The 23,301-nt window shown below is 39.4% G+C and overlaps 1 protein-coding gene across 5 annotated transcripts in view; it reads left to right on the plus strand.

Moving 5' to 3' along the window:
- Nucleotides 1-23,301, plus strand: part of mid2 (midline 2) — a 174,696-nt gene that overhangs the window by 99,041 nt on the left and 52,354 nt on the right. For 4 of the 5 annotated variants that reach the window (XM_076874586.1, XM_004545520.4, XM_076874577.1 and 1 more), the window contains 2 exons: nucleotides 12,487-12,552; nucleotides 14,275-14,370. In XM_076874586.1, the coding sequence (XP_076730701.1) occupies nucleotides 12,487-12,552; nucleotides 14,275-14,370 (162 nt within the window). The remainder of the gene's footprint in view (nucleotides 1-12,486; nucleotides 12,553-14,274; nucleotides 14,371-23,301) is intronic. The other variant, XM_012917696.5, reaches the window with a different exon arrangement.

The following is a 23,301-nucleotide window of genomic DNA, read 5'->3' on the forward strand; positions in this document are numbered from 1 at the left end:
GGACCAATTAGATGAAGTAAAGCATAGTGGAGATGGAGTAAATCGCTTCTTTCAAGGTAGGAAAAGCTAACTCATTTGTCAGGATGAACAGAGCAGCTTTGATACTAATAGAGACACTCTGTCTTGTCACTGACCACTGCCTCTGTGCAGGGACAGAAGGGGAAGTGTGTGTTTCTTATTTTTGCACATTTTGTGTAAGTGTGTATATATTTGTCTGATTTTGTGCGCGCGCGCGTCCGTGTGTGTGTGTATGTGTGTATTGGTCACTGCAGTCTGAACAGATGAGAGTCAGGGTCTTTTTCGGCTCTGCATCTGAAAGCCTGCAAGGTCCTGTGGGGGAAGGGAAGGGTCACACTGTGGTGTCCAAGATAAAAGGCTCAGGGTGGAAATCTCACTGCCTGTCTCAGAATCTCTGGATGGCATTATCTGCTATCACAATCAATAGGACTGAAAGCGCAGCCAAAATAAAGCTGCCATATCCCTTGATGGCTCCAACTCCTCTGTTTTTACACAAGCTCATTATGTACTGCAAGTGAATTGCAAACATGTATTCCCTAAAGTTGCGGTAGCTATTGCATCGCACTATTACCTAGTGGAAAAGATAAGTTTGTGCAAGAGCAACATTTTCAGTGTGGAAGGGCAAAAGTAACATTTTCAGTATGAAAGACAAGGAAATGAAGAAGTATGTTTGTAACAGATAGATCAGAGTTCTGACATCTGTCGAGATAAGGAAGACTATTAAAGAGGAAGTTTGTTTTGGAGACCAAATTTTGGACTGCAGTAAATCACAAAAGCTTTGAATCTGAGCCTGTCGTGTCTCTTTTTTCAATAAAATCCGAACTCAGGCGCTGATATTCTGTTGAAAGATATGTTTTGTTTCATCTTAAGGAGTTAGAGTCTGGGATCGCCTTGAAAGGGGATTTAGCTGTTTGTTCATAAGTTAGTCCAAGTTATTGTCAGTTTGGGAGTTAATTGTGTTAAATGAACTCGATAGAAACAAGTTTGAGGAAACAAACCCTGTATTTTTTTTATTTTCTTTCCCCTAGCATTTGTTATGTGCAGGTTTTTATGGTCCCCTAATAACATATTATGACAATTTAGTTTAAAAATAAACTTGTTTTACTGTTACAACAAGTTGTGAATTACTCATTTATGCTCCTCCAGAAACAAATGTGATGCATAGTCATTTGCCTCTCATGCATAAGCTTAGCCACATAACACTCATAACATGGCCAAAGGGTATTTCTCTCGTCCTTACTTTTAATTATAATTTATCAGCCAATATCAATATATCTGCATATAACTAATTTCAGCTATGTTTTGGTTGGACTCTATCTACTTTACCCTTTTTCTGATAGCATCAGTGGTTTTGTCTGGTAGATATTACAGATTCTCTTGGCCCTCTTGCTTAAAAAAAGAAATCAAACTGCAGAGTGTTTATATAGTCCAGGAGCTCATATAACATTTCCTGAAGGTACTACAAGCTGACAGATGTAAACCTTTTAGCTAGGAACTCGTCAGTCATCCCAGATTTTCTCTGCTGTAGGATTGGAAATTTGAAAAAAACAACAACAACAACAACATTGTGAATGGCAGTATCAGGTTTAGAGATTCTGAAAGTCAAAAACCAGAGTGGAATAATTTGTAGATGTTTAATTATTAAAGTTCAGACAAAAGATGTTATTTCAAATTGAGATTCTGTTTGCAATCAGAGCTGAACCAGTCTGTCAAGTCTGCTCTGTTTCTTTAGGCAAGTGGGACAAGTCTTAGAGATGGGACTCAGTGCTGTCACTTTTTTTAGCTTTTGCACTGAAAACAAACAGAATGTTGAAGTGGAGGACAGCAAAGTGAAGGTCAGGGCTGGGGAACGACTGAGGCGAAGGCGCCGGCTGACACTGTATTAGCGCAGGACTAAGCAATAAGAAGTAGGAGAGAAGAAAAAGCAGATAACAGGAGCAGAGAATAGAATAAGCTATGGGGACTCTGTTGTGTCAACATTACAGATGGTTCACTCATCGTCATACAACATTCAAATGACAAGGCTTTGCGTCTACTGAACAAGCCTCCAGCAAACCCACGGGTTAGGCTTCAGCTGTCACCACAGCCCATTGAGCAGGATATATCTGTTTTTCATTTGGTGTATGTTTCAGATTTTAAGTATGCGTTCAACACTTCTATGCAGAAAAACAATGAGACAATCAACGGTGAGAAATAAAAGCACTGCGTGAATAGATCTTTTCACTGCGACGGGTGACCTAAATTTGAAAAAGATGATACATGGCGACATAAAAAATTACTTTTACTTTGATAAAAGGAAGACTGTGATAAATTGCAAAACATTTAGGGAAATGTGCTCATTTCCCTTCTTTCTTAAAGCTAAATGACGAGACCTGCTCCCATCTGCATTGCAAATATTTAGCTCAAGATCTTAGCCGCTTACTGTTGTTTAGCATAAAGCCTGGAAAGACTGACAAACTGGCAGCTTGGCTCTGTACTACAAAACTCTAAAGCTGACTAGTTAGCATGTTAGCTATTTTAGTATGAACATAATTCTTTTGCTAAGCTAAAATAACAGGCTTCTGGCTACAGCTACGTTTATTGTATAGTCGGGAGTGCGACATTGATTGTCTCATCTTGCAAGAAAGAAAAATGTCTGTTACTTATTTTCTAATTATTTTCCCATTGTCACTCTTTATGCCTATCTGAGATCTGCCTTTATCTGATTTCAGATAGGCTTGTTATTCATGCTGATTTACTTATTATCAGAATCAAATGTTTTGGAAGAATGTAGGATACAACTAAATGAGGTGACTCTAAAAATTTAAACTGTATTATGATTGAGGAGAAGAGGGAAACACCAACATGTATATGTTTACATGTGTGGACACATGGGTACTGAAAGAAAGTTCACAAAGGCACTGGTGGAAGAACAGAAGATCATGTGATCATGTCAGCAGGATCATTTCTGAAAAGTCACTTGCCTTATTCAGCAATGGGTTTGAGTTGCACGTACCAGCTCAGCCAGAAACCTCTGCTTATCCAGTGTTTGTAAAGTGAACATGAATTTTCCACAAGCGTAAATATGCTGCGGCCCGTGTGTTGAAAGTGAGATTATCTGCTGTGTCACTTTGCCACGAGTGATACGATAAAACACCACCAAGGACTCTCAAAGCTGTGGGGCCGTGATGAAAACTTCACAACTGACATGGCAGTTATTCATTGTGCTTTCACAGGCAGACTGTGCATGGCACTCAGTGCTGGGTCTCAAGGGAATGACGCGATAGTTGTTGTAGGCCAGTCTTTCCCAGTAGCTTTCAGTTACGTAATATTTCCTTAGAGATCAAATCTAATGAGAGACAGGAAGCATAATGCGGAAGCGACAAGACAGAAGGGGCCAAGCTAGTTGTTAAGTAAAGGTGACATAATATAGTCACAGCATGTGAAAAATGCTGTAACAGCTCTTGTATTTGTATATTTTCAATATACATTTAGTTCTGATTTTCCTTCCAATAATCAATGGAAAGACAATAATGGTTCACTTGTTTTTCATTGTCAAAAAAATCCTGTCAGCTTCATGATTTGGACACGTCCACAGTCAACATTTGTCACCTCCACTGTAAACGTGACTTCTTTGACATCTTCCCGACTCTTCCTTCCTCACTTTGTGTGGATGCTTTGATGCTCAAATCCTTACGGGGAGATTTGGTGAGAACAACACCTTGGGTTTAGCACACAACATCTTTTGGATTAGCTGACTAGGCGTAGCTGCTGGCTGAGGTAACTTTTTGCACATTGCTTGAGATCAAATAGGATTATACCACCATCAGAAGAGTTCTGATTATATTTATTAAAGCAAAAAGATGTCGGCACGAGATTTAGTCATTGAAAAAAATCTAAATCTGGTAAGAAATCGGCTCTGAATTCACTGACTCCAATGAAGGAGAAACGGGTCATTTTATGCTTGTGCACGCATCCTCATTATTCACAATGCAGAATGTACAAAACACTCAGGCCTCACCCAGCAAACCAATCAGCTTGCCTGTATTTTACTTGGCAAACATCTTCTGCTACAGCTACTGTTGTCTGTGTCAGCTGTGCTTTTCATTAAGCTGTTATATTTGCGATGGTGTTCACAACACGTCTCTCTGACCCCTCTGGGTGGGTGCTGTGTACCTGACTTAGCAGCTTAGATTTTTTTTTCAATATTTTAATCTCTTGGCAAACCACATAATAATCTAAAGTAATATAAATATTTCATCATTATATGCCCTAATGTGGATATAAGTTATATTAATGATTGATGTATGTAACCTTTACATACAATGTGGGTCAAATTTTGACGCATATTAACAGTAAAAACGACACTAAATTTCATTGCTTTAGTCCAAGTGACCCATAAGATGACAAATCACATAGAGCAGGCATACACTGGTGCAAAATCTTGAATAGCATTTTCACCTGCGTGTCGAAGCGCCGCGGTGTACCTAAATAATCTAATAATAAACACATTACAATCAATTTATTGGCAGCCTACTGAGATTAAACTGAGCACGAACTCATATTAAAACAGAGATTAAAAAAGCAGCTGAGAGGTCATAAGATTAGAAACACACCTGGGCTGCTGTTTCAGTGAGTGTGGGAAGCAAATTTGTAAGTCCCACACACACACACAAGGTTTCCTATCACTGCTTTGAATGCTCCGACTGGTCTGTAATAAACTATTTTTATGGTTTGTGTTCCAATTGTTAATTACTGTTGAATTAAACATAGTAATTATGAAGGTTTGTTTATGAAAAAGCATTAAGAACAGAATGTTAAATAATAATAATAATAATGGATTGGATTTATATAGCACTTTTCAAGGCACCCAAAGCGCTTTACAATACCACTATTCATTCACTCTCACATTCACACACTGGTGGAGGCAGCTACAGTTGTAGCCACAGCTGCCCTGGGGCAGACTGACAGAAGCGAGGCTGCCATTTCGCGCCATCGGCCCCTCTGGCCAACACCAGTAGGCAAGTAGGGTAAAGTGTCTTGCCCAGGGACACAACGACCAGGACAGAGGGCCCAGGGATCGAACCGGCGACCTTCCGGGTACAGATACGCTTCCCAACCCCCTGAGCCACGGTCACCCCGTGAATAGCTGTAATGGTTATATAGTAAACTCATATTTATATGCATGGTTATATAATAAATCCCAACAATTCTAGAATTTTCTTTCCATTTTCACCTTTAATAAAATATATTATTTCAAATTGAAGTAATTACAGCTGTTCTTGCTTTGACTCTTACATAAAATGTTTATTGGGGAAAAACAGTAGATGTGTTTCTCCAAAAATGAGCAAAAATGAAGAAGCTCCTCGGATGAGAGGCGAAACACCGTCAAAAAACTTAAAGAAGTCCAGTCGCTTTCTTTCCAAGTTCTTTAGACTGTCATGACCTGGATGACTGAGAACCTACACAGACAACAACATGCAAGAGTAAAGAAGCAATCTACAAACCTTGCACTGATAAAAGAGACCCTTTTTTTCTCTTTTTCACGTATGCAGTCTTTGGGAGACACATTTGGTGGATGCCAGCACTGTGCTGAAAACATGGTGGCATTTTTCATTGTAGCAATGACTCAGGGTTTTAAAAACACAGAGCCAAACAACGGCCGCTGGGTTGCCATCACTCAGAGTGACTCAGACTCAGCAAACTGTTCTTTCTGTTATTGCATTTGAGAAAATAAGACAAAACGAATAACCGTGTCATATGAATACACCAACGAGCCAGCAGCTACATAATTGTATTACAGCCAATGAAATGTGGCTGTATGGTGCTTGTCTGTCTGTGTGACTCTCTCTTGCTGTTAGGCACTCTTTTTTCCCCTCAGTCACGTCTCTTTCTGTTCCTCGTCTGTTTTTTCACGTGGGAGCTAACCAGGCATTTCTGCCATATTAATAAGTGAATATATAATCCATTTGCAGTGGGAATCCTTGAGGGAGAAAGGAAGACAGCGAAGTCTATCATACTGTAAGGCTTATGTGGTGGAAGGTGGGGTGAGGTGGAAGAAAAGTGCCAAGTAACATTCAGATCCTAGCAAGCTGGTATGTTTCTTACATGTGGCACGCAGCCACGAAGCTGTATTTCTAAAAGGTTACAGTGAGTGACTCATGTATTTATTGATTAGAGTATATGTACAAAGTTTTTAAGTAGTCTCTAGCCACTCAATAGCTCATATGCACCTTAAAAATGTAATAAGAAAAGCTGTCAAAATATCAGAATCATGTTGTTTTAAAAGAGCAATGATTTGTTGTGTATTGGAAAGCTAATTTGGTTGGTATATGCCTAAAAGATTTCAGCCTTATGTATACAATGCCATGTCGAGTAAACTTTATTTTAGAAAGAAAGAAAGAACGGTTAAATCAAGAGGCCAGAGGTAAACGTCAGCTACAAGACATTATCTGTGGGGGCAGCAGGTATTTTTTGCTGCGTTGCTGAAGGACATTTCCTTTGAACTTATTCATCGGTTGGAGATATTGAACCTGGATTATGTGGTCATAGGGCAGCTTTCCTGCTGATGACTTCATTTTGCTGTCAGTCAAAGCCTAGAGTTTAAGATGTGAAGCATATTGATGTAAACCCTTTTTGCTTCTGAAAGAATCCTTCAACATTTTTGAAATGTTCCCTTTTTTGATCGATATCAATTTAATATATTTGCGTTCAATAGAGAAAGCACTGTGACTTGTTAAGCTTGGCTCACCACAGTGAATGGAATAAGATCAGCTACAGGCGTATCCTGTGTTATTATTATTCCGTATTCTTCAGTTATACAAGTCCAAATATCAGAAGTACCGAGGCGTGGCATTTGAATTTGGATACAGAGTATTATCTGTTTGGCTCAAACCAGCCACTTTGTATCTCTACTGGAAATATCTTGATTTAATTCCACAATGTCATTGTTTGGACAGTTATCTGTGGGTAAAGCGTACAAGGCAACAAAACAGACCCAGACATGCTCGTCAGATGTCTCTTACAGATTACCAGGCATGCCGCCTTGGCTTTGCTGTTCTGGTCATAACTAGAATGTTCGTTCTGAGCTGTTTCTCTGTTTTCAGAACATTTTAATATTTGTATCGTACGTAAATTATGAAATGTCTTAGATATAAATGTTTTTGTCCTTTTTCTTTATTTTTTTGCTCTACCATAGCTCTGTTACATCTTCTATCTACACAAAGCAGCCAAGCTGGTGACGATAATGTCTTTAGTCAGGAGTCACAGTGGTCGGCCACAGCTTGTCTTGAGGACAGGAATATTTCTTATCTAGCCCACAGTCAGTATCACCGACCTAATGATATCATCTACTGTGGATAACAAGGCTTTGCTATTAGCAGCACAGTATACAGCATGGGCTGATGAAACAATTTTACAGATCTACTTCTGCCTGCTGATTTATAGCACACTGCCGGCCCCGGTGTCTGTGAAATAGAAGTAGTTGGAGAATAATTTAGAATAGAGAACAGATGAGGCACAAACGAAGCTCGAATAAGAGTTGAAACAGCTTTGTTGATCCTTTAGACCTACATGTGTTATATTTGGCAATAACACATATAGGTCCAATATGTTCATTTCATTTTAGCGGTAGGTCTTGCTGACGAGTTGGAGCTCTCCCGTGGAAATAGAAAATAACATACCTGGTGTTTGGCTGCTATTTTCCTCAAGGACTAGCTCCTTGTGAAGCTTTGCATTACTGTCAGAGTGGGTTTGCCGTGGAGCGATCTACATTTAGATCTCCATGAAGTTGTGCAGCGTTTCACAGGGAATTAACCTTGAAGGGGATGGCATCCAAATTTAAATCAGGTAAGATTTCATTTTTTATGGGCTTAGGCGTGTTATATTTTGATAGCAACTTGTATAACTTTATAAAGTTACAGATATTCTTGTAGTATTTACAGCAAAGACGCTGTATGATACATTCAGTTTTTACAGAACATATGGGATTTATTGCCATTCATTAATTTTCTTAACCACTTATCCGATTTTGGGATTGAAGCCTGCTCCTGTCACAGGGCAAGAGGCAGGGTACAACCTGGACAGGTCACCAGTCTATCAAAAAAAGTTGGATAATCATTCACATCTATGGCATTTTTAGAATTTAAAATCATCAATTTGGACTGTGGGTGGAGTACCCAGACAGAACCATACACGCAAACTCCACACAGAAGAGCCCCACCTGACAGGTGGAATCAAACTGTGATCATTCTTCTTCTTCTTTAAAAAAATACCCATAGTGAAAAATGTCATTTACATTTAGAAGTGCATGCAACAAGTATGCATCATATTAAACAAAATTAAACGACAACTCTAGCCGTATGTGTTATTTTTCTTCATCTGCATTAATCCATGAAACTGAATAGAACCGCTTCACCAAGAATCCATTGTAGTCTGATTGAAATGAAACTGAAAGATCCTTTAATCCTTTTCAACCATATCACTGATTTGTACTAACCCCACTTTATCCAGGCACCCCTAATCCACAGCATTAAATTCCTCTCGCTTTGCATTTAAATATCACACTGTCATCAACTTGTAATCTGATATGAAATTGTCTACCAAAGGGAACAGGAGATTTGGGAACGGACAAGGATATAGCACACTTTGCGTCACATCTATTTCATTCCTTTTCTTCATGTGCATTCTGCTTGTTTTTGGTATTCCTGGGTCATTTTGGTCCTGACCCAAACAAATAATTTGAAAGCTAAAAGCACAGACAAGCTCATGGCTTATCAAAGAGTCTTATAAACAAGATCAAATGCCAGCTTGTGTCTAGCCTCCTCAGTGTTTCTCAGTTGCAATAACAATCCATTATTCATTTTCAAACCTAACAAGAAATTTCTTGATCCTAATCCCTGCGTGCAGCTTAAAATTTAAATTACTATTGAATTTTTGTCCATTTCTCTTATGATAAACCTCAGAGAGGGGGGAAAACAATTGGGATTCATAACAAGTTGAGTGTGGCATTAGAGTCGTCCTTCCAAACACTTCCCAAGGTTCCTTTCTTTTTCTGAGCAACTTTATTTGAATTCCCCCACAAGACTTATAAATGAAAGTGAGCATCTCCTAGCTGTCTGCTCCCATTTATCGCTGTACCCCCAACTGTTCAGAGATCTCTTAAATGTTCAGTCAGTCTCTTGTAGCTTGAAGGTCACATGAGTTCATTTGGAGTTCAGAAATCTGTGGCATCCTATTCAGAACTACGGAGCAACACTGTGAAAGCTACTGCATTTACTGTTCGGCATTCTTTTTTTTCTGCATAATTATTTCTTTATTTCAAATTTTCTAGTGGAATAAGAGCCTTATAGTGAATTACACAGCTCTTAAATGTAAAAGGTAAAAAAAAAAATTTTTAAAATGCTGTTTTTTGGAAGTTGGACACAAACAAAAACAGTTAACATTTGAACTGATTTTAAGCATCCCTGATGGTCTCATTAACTGGACCCCAGACTGCAGGGAGACGAGCGCGACTCCCTATTTTTCATACCATACAATTCATCAGTCTCAAGGGTTTTGCCCTATAAAATATTATCCTCAGACAAAAACCCCGTTTCCCAGAAGGCTTGTGTTACTGACACGTCCAGATTCTGAAAAGCCTCTTGTTAACAACAGCTGTAAAGTGAGCTTGTTCAATTCTTTCAAGTTGAATCTCTCCCTCTTTCTGTTGCTTTCATTTCTCTCTCTTAGTGTCCCATTTCTCTTGTACTTGTGGGACGATCTTGATTTAATTAAAAGAAAAGACTTTGAAGTTAGATACTTGGCCTCGGGGCATTCTGTTTCATTTTTGTTGTGGTGGGAGTTGCGCTGTTGTTCTGTTGTTACGTTGTAACGACCCAGAGATTCTGCTACTGGTCAGTGTCATGTTATTAGGCAAAAGATGCAGTTCAGCATAAAATTGTCTCTTAAAAAAGCAAACACATCTCTAGAACATGTGCCTGGTATGTCCAATTTTATAACGCTTGGTCTCTTCTTTTATTGTCTCAGGTTCTTCTTATGATTGCATTATGCTGTAATAACTTAAAGACCACAGTAACTGTTAGTATAGTAAAGCTTTGCGCTGTCTTTAGATTAAGTCTTACAATTTCAGAAATTGCTATTTACAGATGTGTCGTGGTTCTGCTGTGATTGACAGACAACACACAGTGTTTGGATTGTCATCTTGTACCATGGACTGTGTTTCTGTGCAACTTCAGTGCTTAGTGGTAATGTGACAATGAATGATGATGACTAGTTTTAGCTTTAAGAGCAGTCAAAGTTGAGTGAGCGAGTTCAGTAAACCCTTCATCATACTCAACTGTCTTGTAAGAAAAAGGCATCATTCTATATCCATGGCCCCTCTCCCGCAGCTGTCTAGCTACTCTAGTACAAATAGAGAGCCCTCCCAAGAGAAATGGATCATCTGTACAGGAATGAGACCCGGGAGCCCCTCAACATAGTGATGTCATATGAGGGGGTGTTGATCTAACCTGAGATGATGGGCTGTCAGCAGCAGCTGCTGTTGCAGCGGGGCCGGGACGGACAGAATAAATACTGAAGAAGTAAGAAACAAAGCAACGGATGAGACAGGAAGTCAGATTAGCGGGAGAGGATACTTATTGTGATGTAAAATGAAAAGAAAGCTACTGAATACTAATGAAAGTCATACTAATGGAAAACAGAAAAACAGAACAGACTGAATGATGACCGAATTAGAAGCCTGGTCGCTAGCCTACCAAGCTCCCCCTCTCAGCATGAGACTCGTCCTTATTTTCCTCCTGTCAGCCCCTCCTATCTCTGTTACACTCTCTCTATTCACTGCCGTGACATGCTATGTCTAAAGCTGAGTCTGTGAATGAATGATATTACCTCATGCAAATAACACCATCTACCCTGCAGGCCCATCACATGCTTCAAGCAACTAAAAAGCAGTAACTCATCTCTCTCGCATTGGCTTTGATTTCTTCTTGTTCCACTCTAATAACCCTCCGCTCTATTTTCTCTACCTCTCTGTCTCTGCAATGGCCCCCTTTTTTTATATATGTAAATATATGCAATAGGTTTTACGCTTAATAGATTTCAATATAGCAAAATAATCAAAGTGGCTACTGCTGTCTATAGATCTTTCTCAGGCTGGTAATAACACAAGTTATGGCTTGCTATTTAATATTTACACCCAGTCCCTGGCATATCAGTGTGGCTTTTCCATAGTAACCGAAGCAATCTGTCCAGATATTGCTGGTGCAGCAGAAATAGGCAGAGTAATTTTTTTGGCCCCAGCTGTTCACATTTGGGGACAGGAGACCGTGGCTTGTCTTCTGATTGAGGTTTTTGTTTTTCAAGCTATTTTCTTTATTTTCACTCTCATGTTACTTTCATTTTCCTCACTGATTAGGTTTATTGAAAAGAAGTACCTGCTTAACTTTAAGAAAATATGGTTTAGATTTTATTTTTTTTTAAATGTTGCTTCTTAAAAAAATATATGTTGCAGTCATATGTGCTGAGTTGGAAGTGAGACCTGTTTATTTCATGACTCTGATGATGTACATTTCAGACAGAAAGATGCAAACTGACATGATATTAAATAACTTAAATGATAAAGACAATATAAACATAAAATGTCATCATTGATTGGGCTGCTGTTTAACTCTAACACATATGCATGTTCTGACCCATTCCACCCTTTTATGCTTCTATTTCTACATGTTTTGTGTTACGTTTTTCTCTGCTCCAGCTCAAGCGGGTTTGGTTATCTTTGATGTCCCTTGAGTGTTTTAATAATTTGTTAAATGTGTGTTGTTGATGGTTACTCTGCCTCCCTCTATCACTCTCTCTCTCTCTCTCTCTCTCTCTGTCAACTTGCCTCCCTATAAGGCGTGGGCTACAAGTAAGGCAGAGCCACATCGCCATACTGACCACAGTATAATGCTTAGTGTTTAGTGTCTCATATTCACCCTACAAAGTATAAACTAACATCATCTGTATACATGGAGACATACATATGTCTCTGACCATATGCAGGCCTAACACATGTAAAATACAGAAAACACACGTACGTATGTAGAGAACAAAGGAGTTTCTTTCGACTGCTGTCGCATGGGGGGGGGGGGGCAGCTGTATTCTAATGTATTAATCATCTTGTCTCCAGCTTGCTAATTAATGACCCATCTGTCCCCACTCACTGATGTTCCACTTCAAACTCCCCAATAAACAAACACACACACAGAGGCGCTGCGGCACAACAACCAAATTCTCGTTCCAGTGATGCAACTCCAACACCACTGCTGTGCACACTGTACGCTGCACTGTCTCATCTGCATTCAACAAAACCTCCAAAGTGTTTATGGCAGCTTCATGAGAAAGGAGTCCTCCTCATCGGTTGCTGTGCGTTTAGCTGGCAGACGTGTGATCAGGCTTATCTGTGTGTGTGTCTATGTGTGCACTTATGTAGGTGTATGTGTGTGTTCATAGGCTTATCAGGTGAGCCCGGGCAGAGTGTCAGATGCAGTAATGGAGGCTTCAAAGACAAGCGCTGCGGTGAGTTCCCTGGCTGCCTTTTAACAACCCCCCCCCACCCTTCCACCCCTCCCTCTCCCATCCTCGACTATTCCTGGGACGCAGAGGGACAGAAAGGCACATAAGTAGATAGCTGGATGGATAAGGAAGGGAGGCAAGAAGTGAGATAAGCAGGCAGGTGAATAATTAAGTGGGTGCAAAGTCAAACAGACAACAGGTAGGCGTACATCAGGCTGAGTGGCAGGTAGGAGAGATATTGGAGAGCACAGTTGCCTGACAGTAAGACAGACGCACGGAGGAGCAGACAGACAGTAAGACATTCAGACGCGGCTAGGTGCTTGTACAGGCCACCTCCCCTTCACTTGCATGAGTAGAGATACTTCAAACACTCGCCGCTTGTCTTCTGCTTTGTTCTGTTGTTCTCATCGCAGCTGCTAATGTTGTTTTGATGCTCGTCACCACCATCGCTGATCTGTTTCCTTTGAATGGGAGTTCTATTCCTGACTTCCCATTTGCTTGTTTCCATTTTGGTCTTTTATCCTGCATATGTGTTTGAGTGAACATGTTTGTGCGTGCGTGTCTTTTGTTTTACATCTGAAAAGCAGTCACAGTTAAGGGATAGTAACTGAGAGTTTGATCATTAAAAGTTGCCATTTGAGGTTGATTGGTTTCATTTTTTTCAGGGATCACATAGTTATTTTCTTGCTTTAAAGTGAGATGAAGTTAAATCGTGAGATCAAAGAGTTTTGTAGTAAATAAAACTGCTGTAAGCACTTGTGGCTGCATAAAAGCAAAAATACAGGAAGACGTATGAAAGAGTTAACCTACAAACACAGAACCTACTTTGGCTGCTTCTTATTCAACGATATTCAATTAGAAACCGAATATTTACTGTAACATTTGCAGCAATTCAGCTATTAAAGTCATTTTAATTATCGTGTGTAAAATCTGCAGATTATTTTTAACCTTTTCAAAACTGATGACCTTTTTGATTATTTCTTATTTCGCACCGCATGTAACATTGTTCAACATGGTTCAGACTTCAGTGCATGGCTACTGTGATGGACACTCTCCCTTCTGCAACTATTTTTTTTTATTGTACTTCACGGGCCTTAATAGATATCTGGATTAATTTTTTAAAGTCGTTTACAGTTTATTGAAGAAATATTTTTGCATGAATGTCTTATGTTATAAAGAAAGTCTTGGGGGATGTGGAGATAAAAATAAAAAAAAGGAGTCAAATAGTGTTGTAGAAATTTCTTGTGATGTCACAGAATGTATATTTTGTATGTGTATGTGCAGACCTATGGGTTTCATTGCGACTTCAGAAGACATAAATATGAACTCATGAACCAGCACTGATGTCACAGACTTCACCAGAGATGTTACCAAAATAATTATCTACAGATATGACTCCCCTTGCAGATTCATGTAGTTCAAAACTTTTGATGTTTTTTTAAATTTATTTTATGTTTGGCTTTTGTTTTTGTTTTTTTAAATCAGGAAGTATCCAGCATAAAACTACTAAATCGAACATAAGGAGCTACCCACTCTCGTAAACAGATGTTAAGAAATTTTCTAATCACTCTGTTCCTCTGTAGTGTCTTAAGCTTAATGGTTTAGCTAAACAATAACCTTACAATAAGAGTATTTATTTATTTATAAGCAAAACTGCACACATTGAAGGTAATACTTCTACTTGTAAATACTAATCATGCCAATCCTCCTGCTCCCTCCAAACAGCAAACTCTGGAGAACAACCTAACCAACTTGGTGAAGAGGAACAGTGAGCTGGAGAACCAAATGGCCAAGCTCATTCAAATCTGTCAACAGGTTGAGGTATGTAACATATCTTTATGTCTTTTAATTTTTGAATAAAATTCAAATGGTCTCCCTTAATTGTAACTCAGGAAAATATGACTTCCATATGGAAAGTAGTTTTGTTTGTCGCCAGGTATCATAGCACAGTCAGAGGTTAGTGTCAGCAACAAGATAACAGCCTCGGAGCTGCTAAAGATTCTTAATGAGGGGAGTTCTGCTGGGTGGAAATAAGCATTTCCAAGTCAGCGCCACACCGCGCACCACTGAAGCTATTTATATTTTAGTCTAAGCCTCTTTTTATTTCATTATATTTCTGCCTCCTGCTGGATCATAACCGTGACTTTGCCAGCATTAAAATACGAATTCAATTCTTTCAATTCCTTCACCAGCTACTGATCAAATATTGATTAATCCCAACACTGTAAGTGAATGCCAGGCTCTTACAGTGTTGTCATAAAAAGGTCTGCATCGTTTTTAAAGAGTTGGAGGAAAGTATACAGCAGCAAATTAATAACAAATGTGTCACAGTGATCTTGTTATGTCATTTGGCCATCAATATGATAAGTGATTAGGCACAGCACTTTGAAAATGGAAATAATAGATACCAGTTTCAGTTTCAGAGGGACTGAAGAACACTCGAGAACAAAAGAGTAGCTATCAGCAACCATCCACTTTCAGACCTTTAAAAGGGTTAGTTATGTCATTCACACAACTTCAAACGCTGATTGAGATGACCACTTGAGCAAAGCCAAAACTAAAAGGTGCAACCACTTTAATGTAAAGCTTTAACTGTATCATAAATTCTGATTGTGTGCCTCTTTAATGTCTCAGCTTTGGCTTCCAATACTGCTTAGGTTCTTCCTTGAACTCTTGGCTTCCAATTAATCTCACTGCGATGAATTAGATTTTTAGGATGGATGAATTACTGTTGCATTACTCAACGGTTTAATTCTTACTGGCACCACCCACACAAGAAATTTATGCTTGCCAGCAAATCAGATGAGATTATCTGTCAAATGGCATATAACTCCAAAGTGGAAGCTTTATCTGACTTGTCACAAGGTGGTAATGTGTCACAGCTCCCCCCGGTACGATTAAACGGCAACCTTCGAAGAGTGTTTGCGCTCCGGTGTCCTGGTGTGAACCGGAACCTGTGTGCACAAAATTATACCTGAGTCAGTCTTGTCACTGTTGACCTCTTCCATTTGGGCCTTTGCTATGATTTAATGGAGGTACTGTTCAAAGCCAGTCAGAGAGTTCTAATGCTTGGCCACAGAGTGTTTTCTCAGCTGAGCATTACTAACACATTCGCACACATACACACAGGTTCATGCTTTCAGTCTGTGCACACTCACTCTTAATAAACACCATCATTTTCTGTGAGATTTGACATTAATGGCTGCAGAGGACAAATGCATTTTAGTGCCGCCATCACTCTCTGCGTAGTTCATTTCTTACCAGCCGGGCATGACTCCATTTTCTCAGAGTCACTCTGAGGTCCATGAACAGCAACTCATGCAGCCGCTCATCCAATCAAAATTAAATGATTGCTGGGTGATTCATTAAGTACAGACAAACTGTTCGTCAACAGTGCATGGCATGAGAAAAAAAAACTGTCTCTGTTTCGTCTTTGTCTGCATACCAATGTTGAGCCACCGCCACGACAGCAGCACATCTCATCAGTTATTCATCAAAAAGTAATGAGGAGAGATTGCATGGGGGAGAACATGCTTCACCAACTCTCAAGCAAAGCAAATTATTGGAATAAACTATACGTTTTCAACTCATTTGGAGCTATTCTGGCTTTATGATGTCAGTGTCAAAGGGCTACAGTTGTTTATTTATGAGAGGCGTAAGGAAGAGAGACTGGATTGTTTTCAGGTGAGCACACATTAAGGTGCAGAGGCGTTTTATGAGTGCCAGGAAGAGAGGCGAGGGCAAGCGAGGAGAAGAAGCTGGAGAACGGCGGAAAGGCTGAAAAGTAGAGGCTGTAGAGGTGAGGGAAAGGAAAAAGAAAACGAAAAGGCAAGAGGTTAACAGGGCAACGGGAACAGAGAATGGGATAAAAAGACGTACAGTAAGTGTTAGTGTGACTAGCAGTGATCCTTTTTTTTATTCTGCAAAAAGAGATGCAGGCAGTGTGTAGAAGAACACGCTCAGCAATAATGCAATACAGCACAAAAAGGGAATAAAAAAGTGAGAGTTTTAGTGAAGGGAGAGGAGTGTGTACAAAATAAGAAATCTCTGAAGGGCTTTAAGCATGACCTGGATTTCTCTCCTCCTTGTTTGCATCATACTGTATTGGTGCCGAAGAAATGATCAAACACAGTGTGAATCAGCTTCCAGTGTGTCAGCACACACTGCAGCGATACATCCCTGTCCTCCAGGGGTTCTCTCCGGGGGAGTTATCTTTTTCTTCAGTCTTAGATGCACTGACTTGATGATGTGTAGGATGCTTCTTTCTTCACCACTAGGCTTGGTGTGGGATTTTTGTGCCTAATGGTATTCGGTTCGGAGCTTTTTAAAAGCATTGATTTGATTCTTAAGCATTTGTAGTGATTTTTGTTTAGTTAACACTCATCACTCATTTTCACTCATGCTTTGATATTAATAGTCAGCAGAGTAAGGGGGACTCATTGAGGCTCTTGGGTGAAGAGCATTTCCCTAAAAACCACTTTGATGTTGAATAGACGCTGATACAGTGACAGATGTAACTGAATTCAGACCCAGACTGAAAGCTGGGTCTGAATAAGACTAATATGCTATCTGTTACCTGCACGTTATTTTTCTCATTCACGAACTATGTTTTAAGCTATAAGCCGTTTAATATTAAGCCAGCTCACTTCTTTTCTTTTCTTTTTTTAGAGTAATAGTAAAAGCTTTTTACCCTCTTCAAAAACACATCTCAAGAGATGCTCTTATTCTTTTGTTGCCATTTCATTTTCAGCACATTTCTATTTAATTCCCAAAGAGCCTCCCCTTTCATACTTTAACAATACTTCCTTAAAGTGCCCTTGAAACTTTCTGTGTAGTGAAGTTCTTGCATTTAATATCTCCCTCTTCTTAATTCATCTTGTAACTTGACAGCTGATCAGCTTTTCTGTCATTCTGTCCCACTTTATCTTGCTCTCTATATGGTAGTTGTCCTCGTCGAGGTCATGGTTCAGCTATGCCTCGTGAGACTGTGTGGTTACAAGGTGCTTGCACTGGCAGCTGTATAAAGAGGAAAACTTTAGAGCCAGAAAGCCCAGACACAGCTAAATGTGGAGTAAGCATTGTTTCTAGGAAGCAGTAAAAACCAGCAGCTGGTGTTTCCAACCGCTAGGATCGTGTTAAACTCGTGTGTGTATCAGAACTGATGGAAAAAAGAATCACATCAGACAGAAGCCTGGTGGGTTTAAATGTTCACACGTGTATATCTACTGATTAAACAGCGAACAGTAAGTCCTTAGCTGAGACCTGTCTAGGTGTGTTTACACTGAAGCTGATCACACTCTGTGCAGAATATGAATCAGTTGTATGGAGATGTCTCTAATGCTGCGTAATCCTTTGCATTAGGGCTCATCTCTCTTTATCTCTCCACAATAGCACCAGAGAGATCGAACCATCTTCTGGCATCATTTCTAAAGCTATATTTCTAAAGCCGTTTGCAGTTCCACTTTTAAGGATGGGAGCATCAATACAATGCGCTAATGGTATATAGATAAACAACATTTCTTCTTTATTGCAAGCTCTACAGTATGTTTGTGCTTTTAACAGATGCCCATACTGTGCATTCAAAGTCGATGTATATCATTCAGCATTCATCCATCCTGGGTGGGTGATATTGTGTGTAAAGACAGGTGGGTTGCTTTCGACTCAGATTTTATTCCAAACAGACACAACTCTAACTTTAAAGCATGGATATCCTATGGCCTTATGACATTCCTCTCTCTTACTCATAGAAATATTGTGCTCAGATTTGAGGCCTTACAGGACAATCACAACCTGACAAAATACGACTTTCATAGATACTTACAGCTGAGATCATATATTGATCATGAATGCAAACTGTCCGACTTCAATGATGCTTAGTCGCATTTTTTCCTCATCCTGAAAAATGCCACAACCATGACCCCTACTAAATCTATTTCTAAACTATACAAAGCTCTCTCTAGTGCCAGCAAGGATAATACTTTATACACTAAGGATAAATGGGAAAGGGAATCAGGGATTGCTATTTCTGTAGGGGAGTGGGAAAATGTTTGGTACTGCCAGTGGTCCACGTCCAGTTCTATGAGCTGGAAGGAACATGGCTGGAAGAATATTATTAGGTACTTCAAGACTCCATATCAGGAGAGATACAAAGGGGCTTATATGCAATGCTGGAGACAATGCGGCTCGACTGTTGCTAACCATTTTCATGTCTTTTGGGACTGTCCCGAGTTAAAAAACTTTTGGATAGGTGTTCAGGTCTCTTTAAGTGCAGTCTTTAACGTTCAAATACCTTTAGATTTTAAGGTTTTATAAATGGGTTTGGTCCCCTTTCTGGAACGTAGGAGTGAGATTAAGTTGGCGCAATTATATGAGGTGCCGTAAGGGACATTATTACTGAAACGCTCTCACACACACAACTGAAACGCTCTCACACACACTACTGAAATTTTAGCTCTCACACACACTACTGAAACGCTCTCACACACACTACTGAAACGCTCTCACACACACTACTGAAACGCTCTCACACACACTACTGAAATTTTAGCTCTCACACACACTACTGAAATTTTAGCTCTCACACACACTACTGAAACGCTCTCACACACACAACTGAAACGCTCTCACACACACTACTGAAACGCTCTCACACACACTACTGAAATTTTAGCTCTCACACACACAACTGAAATGCTCTCACACACACTACTGAAACGCTCTCACACACACTACTGAAACGCTCTCACACACACCACTGAAACCAGAGGCATTTCTGCTGAACAGGAAGTTGTTTCCTGACAAGGAAACTGATGGAAAAAGTGGTATATTTCAAAACACTGCAAGGATTTCTACTCAGCAACCTGCTAGTACAGCAGTCCCCAACCTTTTTTGCGCCACGTAAACGATATAAAAATAAAAAAACGATAAATACCATGAAAACCATAAATAGAAATGTGTTCGAATTTTTGTGGAGGAATAAAACCCATTACATAGAAAGATCTCAGCTTGTGAAGGGATACAATAAAGGTGGTATCAAAACTCCAGAATTGGAATTTATGGTTGGCACCCTTAGAATTAAATGGTTAAAATCTTGTCTGTCACAGCCAGACTCTACTTAGCTCCACAACCCATGATTCTTGTTTAATAAAATAGTATACAGGATTAGACTTTATTTTGAAATGTGATTTTGCGGCAAATAAAATCCCCATAAAGATATCAAACTTTCCAAAACAGACGTTGCATTTTTGGGAAAATGAGATTTACCCACAACTTCTCCCCATAATTCAACCTTATGGAATAATAGGGTAATAACACTTAATCAAAAATCAATTTTCAAGAGTGACTGGTTTGAACAAAAATATTATATTCATAACAGATTTGTTGGATGATAACGGTGTCATTCTAAGTTACACAGACTTTTCAGAAAAATATTGTCTAAACTGTTCTCAAAGAGAATATAACAAATTTTGTGAACTGGTCCCACTGCCTCTGCTTCATTTGATTAAAATTTTTATGATATACAATAATTTCTCATCAGTGGTCCCAAATTTATTGCTAGGGCAATGTCAGCTGTTTGATAAAAATGCAATAAGAAATGTGTTAGTAGTTTCTTCAAAGACAAAATATTTCATAGTTACAACAGAATGGTTACATGGCATGGTTCTAATTTAGTTATTTCATATACACTGGATAAAGCATACTAAAAATTTATGAAATAGCCTATTCTACCTAAAGTTAAAGAAACACACTTTAAACAAAACTAATACTGTGGCAGAATTTCTAAAAAAAGAGATTTGGCTTTGAGGTGGATCAGTGTTCTTTTTGTACTGATGAAAATGAAACCCTAGAACATCTTTTTTTTTCCTATGCCCTATCACACAATGTATTTGGTGCAACTTAAAAAATTGGATTTCCCTAAATATTAATGATGTGCCACTGTTTGAATTACATCATAATTGTTTTTATATGGATCATCTAGCATTGGATGTCTCAGACATTATTAACATCATCATACTTTTGAGTAAATATCATATCCATTGTGCTAAATGGAGGAACGCTAAGCCTTCTCTCCCTGGTTTTATTGATGATTTTAAGATATTTTTCTTTGCTAAAAAAGACAAAAAGCACATATGCCAAAAAAATAACCAGGATAATGCACGTCTCCCGCTATTCTAAATTTTGACTTATGCTGAGGCTAATATATTGTTAAGTAATGCAGCTGTCTCACTAAGGTCCAGAATCGATTTGTTCCACGATTCGATTCAATTCGATTTGATTATGGGGAATTTTGACAGTCAGAAATATTATAATTCAGATCAGTACATTTACATATTTTTGTATTTAAAAAAAGAAAGCTGACACACGCAAGACTTTATCAAAGGTGTGAGCATCACAGCAGATGCCTTTGTGTCAAAGTAGCTGAAGATAAAACACATAAAAACATGAAGGTGGTTTTCCTGGCCTGGGATTTTATAAAAAATATTCTGCAGTAGGCCTACATCAAAAACAAAAGAAAACCATTAATCAACATATGAACGTTACCTCTGACGTTACAGCGGTTTTATTAGAGACACGGCTAACGTTTTGCATTTTGCATAATTTTAAAAAGTTTAAATTTATTCAGTATTGAACGGCAGAAATTAGGTTTTCTTTTCGGAAGTATGTAAAATGAAAAAAAAAAAAAACCAGCGGGCGACTGCGCTGTAAACAACAGTAGACTTGTGCATAACAAGCAAGCGAATAATACAGAAAACAGATTTTTAGACGGGAAACTGTTCTTGAAGTACAGAGAGAGAGAAAGAGAGGGCTGTGCATGACGTGCAATTTCATCGTGGTGGAAGCAAAACAGTGAGGGAATTCATGACGATGTTTATGTGAAGCGCAGTTTGGATCTTCTTTTGCTGCTGGTTCAGTCAATATTGTTTGGAGAGAGATAAAACTAACAGCTTTAGAATCGGCGCAAAAACGGCATGAAAACAAAGCGCGGACCTGCCGACAGATCAGAGTCAGCGAGCTGTCGGCTTTCAGCCCCGACCGTGTCCGTGCTGTCGGGTGAGACAGGCGACATCTCACTGATTCTGATCCGCGGGTCCGCGCTGTGTGTTTACGTCTTTGTGCAGAGGCCGTGTACCTGCTCTCATTTACTGTCTTAGCTGTTTGCTGGTTGTTGAAATTTTGTGAGGTTTCACCAGAGATTCTGGCATTTCGGGTAAAATAAATTTATATTAAAAAATCGATTCAGGATTTTAATGAATCGATTTCACGTTATCCAAGCCAGAATCGATTTTAATCAATAAATCGATTATAAAAACCCACCCCTAACTAACAGGTTGCTGAGTAGACATCTGTGTAGTGGTTTGTTTGAAATCTAACACTTTTTCCTTCAGTTTCCTTGTCAAGAATTAACTTCCTGTTCAACTGAAATGCCTTCCTGTTCAACTGAAACACCTTCCTGTTTAACTGAAATGCCTTCCTGTTCAACTGAAACACCTTCCTGTTTAACTGAAATGCCTTCCTGTTCAACTGAAACACCTTCCTGTTTAACTGAAATGCCTTCCTGTTCAACTGAAATGACTTGGTTTTTCAGTAGTGTGTGCGAGAGCGTTTCAGTAGTGTGTGTGAGAGCTAAAATTTCAGTAGTGTGTGTGAGAGCGTTTCAGTTGTGTGTGTGAGAGCGTTTCAGTTGTGTGTGTGAGAGCTAAAATTTCAGTAGTGTGTGTGAGAGCGTTTCAGTAGTGTGTGTGAGAGCTAAAATTTCAGTAGTGTGTGTGAGAGCGTTTCAGTTGTGTGTGTGAGAGCGTTTCAGTTGTGTGTGTGAGAGCGTTTCAGTAGTGTGTGTGAGAGCGTTTCAGTAGTGTGTGTGAGAGCTAAAATTTCAGTAGTGTGTGTGAGAGCGTTTCAGTAGTGTGTGTGAGAGCTAAAATTTCAGTAGTGTGTGTGAGAGCGTTTCAGTAGTGTGTGTGAGAGCGGTTCAGTTGTGTGTGTGAGAGCTAAAATTTCAGTAGTGTGTGTGAGAGCTAAAATTTCAGTAGTGTGTGTGAGAGCGTTTCAGTAGTGTGTGTGAGAGCGTTTCAGTTGTGTGTGTGAGAGCTAAAATTTCAGTAGTGTGTGTGAGAGCTAAAATTTCAGTAGTGTGTGTGAGAGCGTTTCAGTAGTGTGTGTGAGAGCGTTTCAGTTGTGTGTGTGAGAGCTAAAATTTCAGTAGTGTGTGTGAGAGCGTTTCAGTTGTGTGTGTGAGAGCTAAAATTTCAGTAGTGTGTGTGAGAGCGTTTCAGTAGTGTGTGTGAGAGCGTTTCAGTTGTGTGTGTGAGAGCTAAAATTTCAGTAGTGTGTGTGAGAGCGTTTCAGTTGTGTGTGTGAGAGCGTTTCAGTAGTGTGTGTGAGAGCTAAAATTTCAGTAGTGTGTGTGCGAGCGTTTCAGTTGTGTGTGTGAGAGCTAAAATTTCAGTAGTGTGTGTGAGAGCGTTTCAGTAGTGTGTGTGAGAGCTAAAATTTCAGTAGTGTGTGTGAGAGCGTTTCAGTTGTGTGTGTGAGAGCGTTTCAGTTGTGTGTGTGAGAGCGTTTCAGTAGTGTGTGTGAGAGCTAAAATTTCAGTAGTGTGTGTGAGAGCGTTTCAGTAGTGTGTGTGAGAGCTAAAATTTCAGTAGTGTGTGTGAGAGCGTTTCAGTAGTGTGTGTGAGAGCGTTTCAGTTGTGTGTGTGAGAGCTAAAATTTCAGTAGTGTGTGTGAGAGCGTTTCAGTTGTGTGTGTGAG

This window comes from Maylandia zebra, linkage group LG2 (genome assembly GCF_041146795.1).
Source record: "Maylandia zebra isolate NMK-2024a linkage group LG2, Mzebra_GT3a, whole genome shotgun sequence".
Classification (NCBI taxonomy): domain Eukaryota; kingdom Metazoa; phylum Chordata; class Actinopteri; order Cichliformes; family Cichlidae; genus Maylandia; species Maylandia zebra.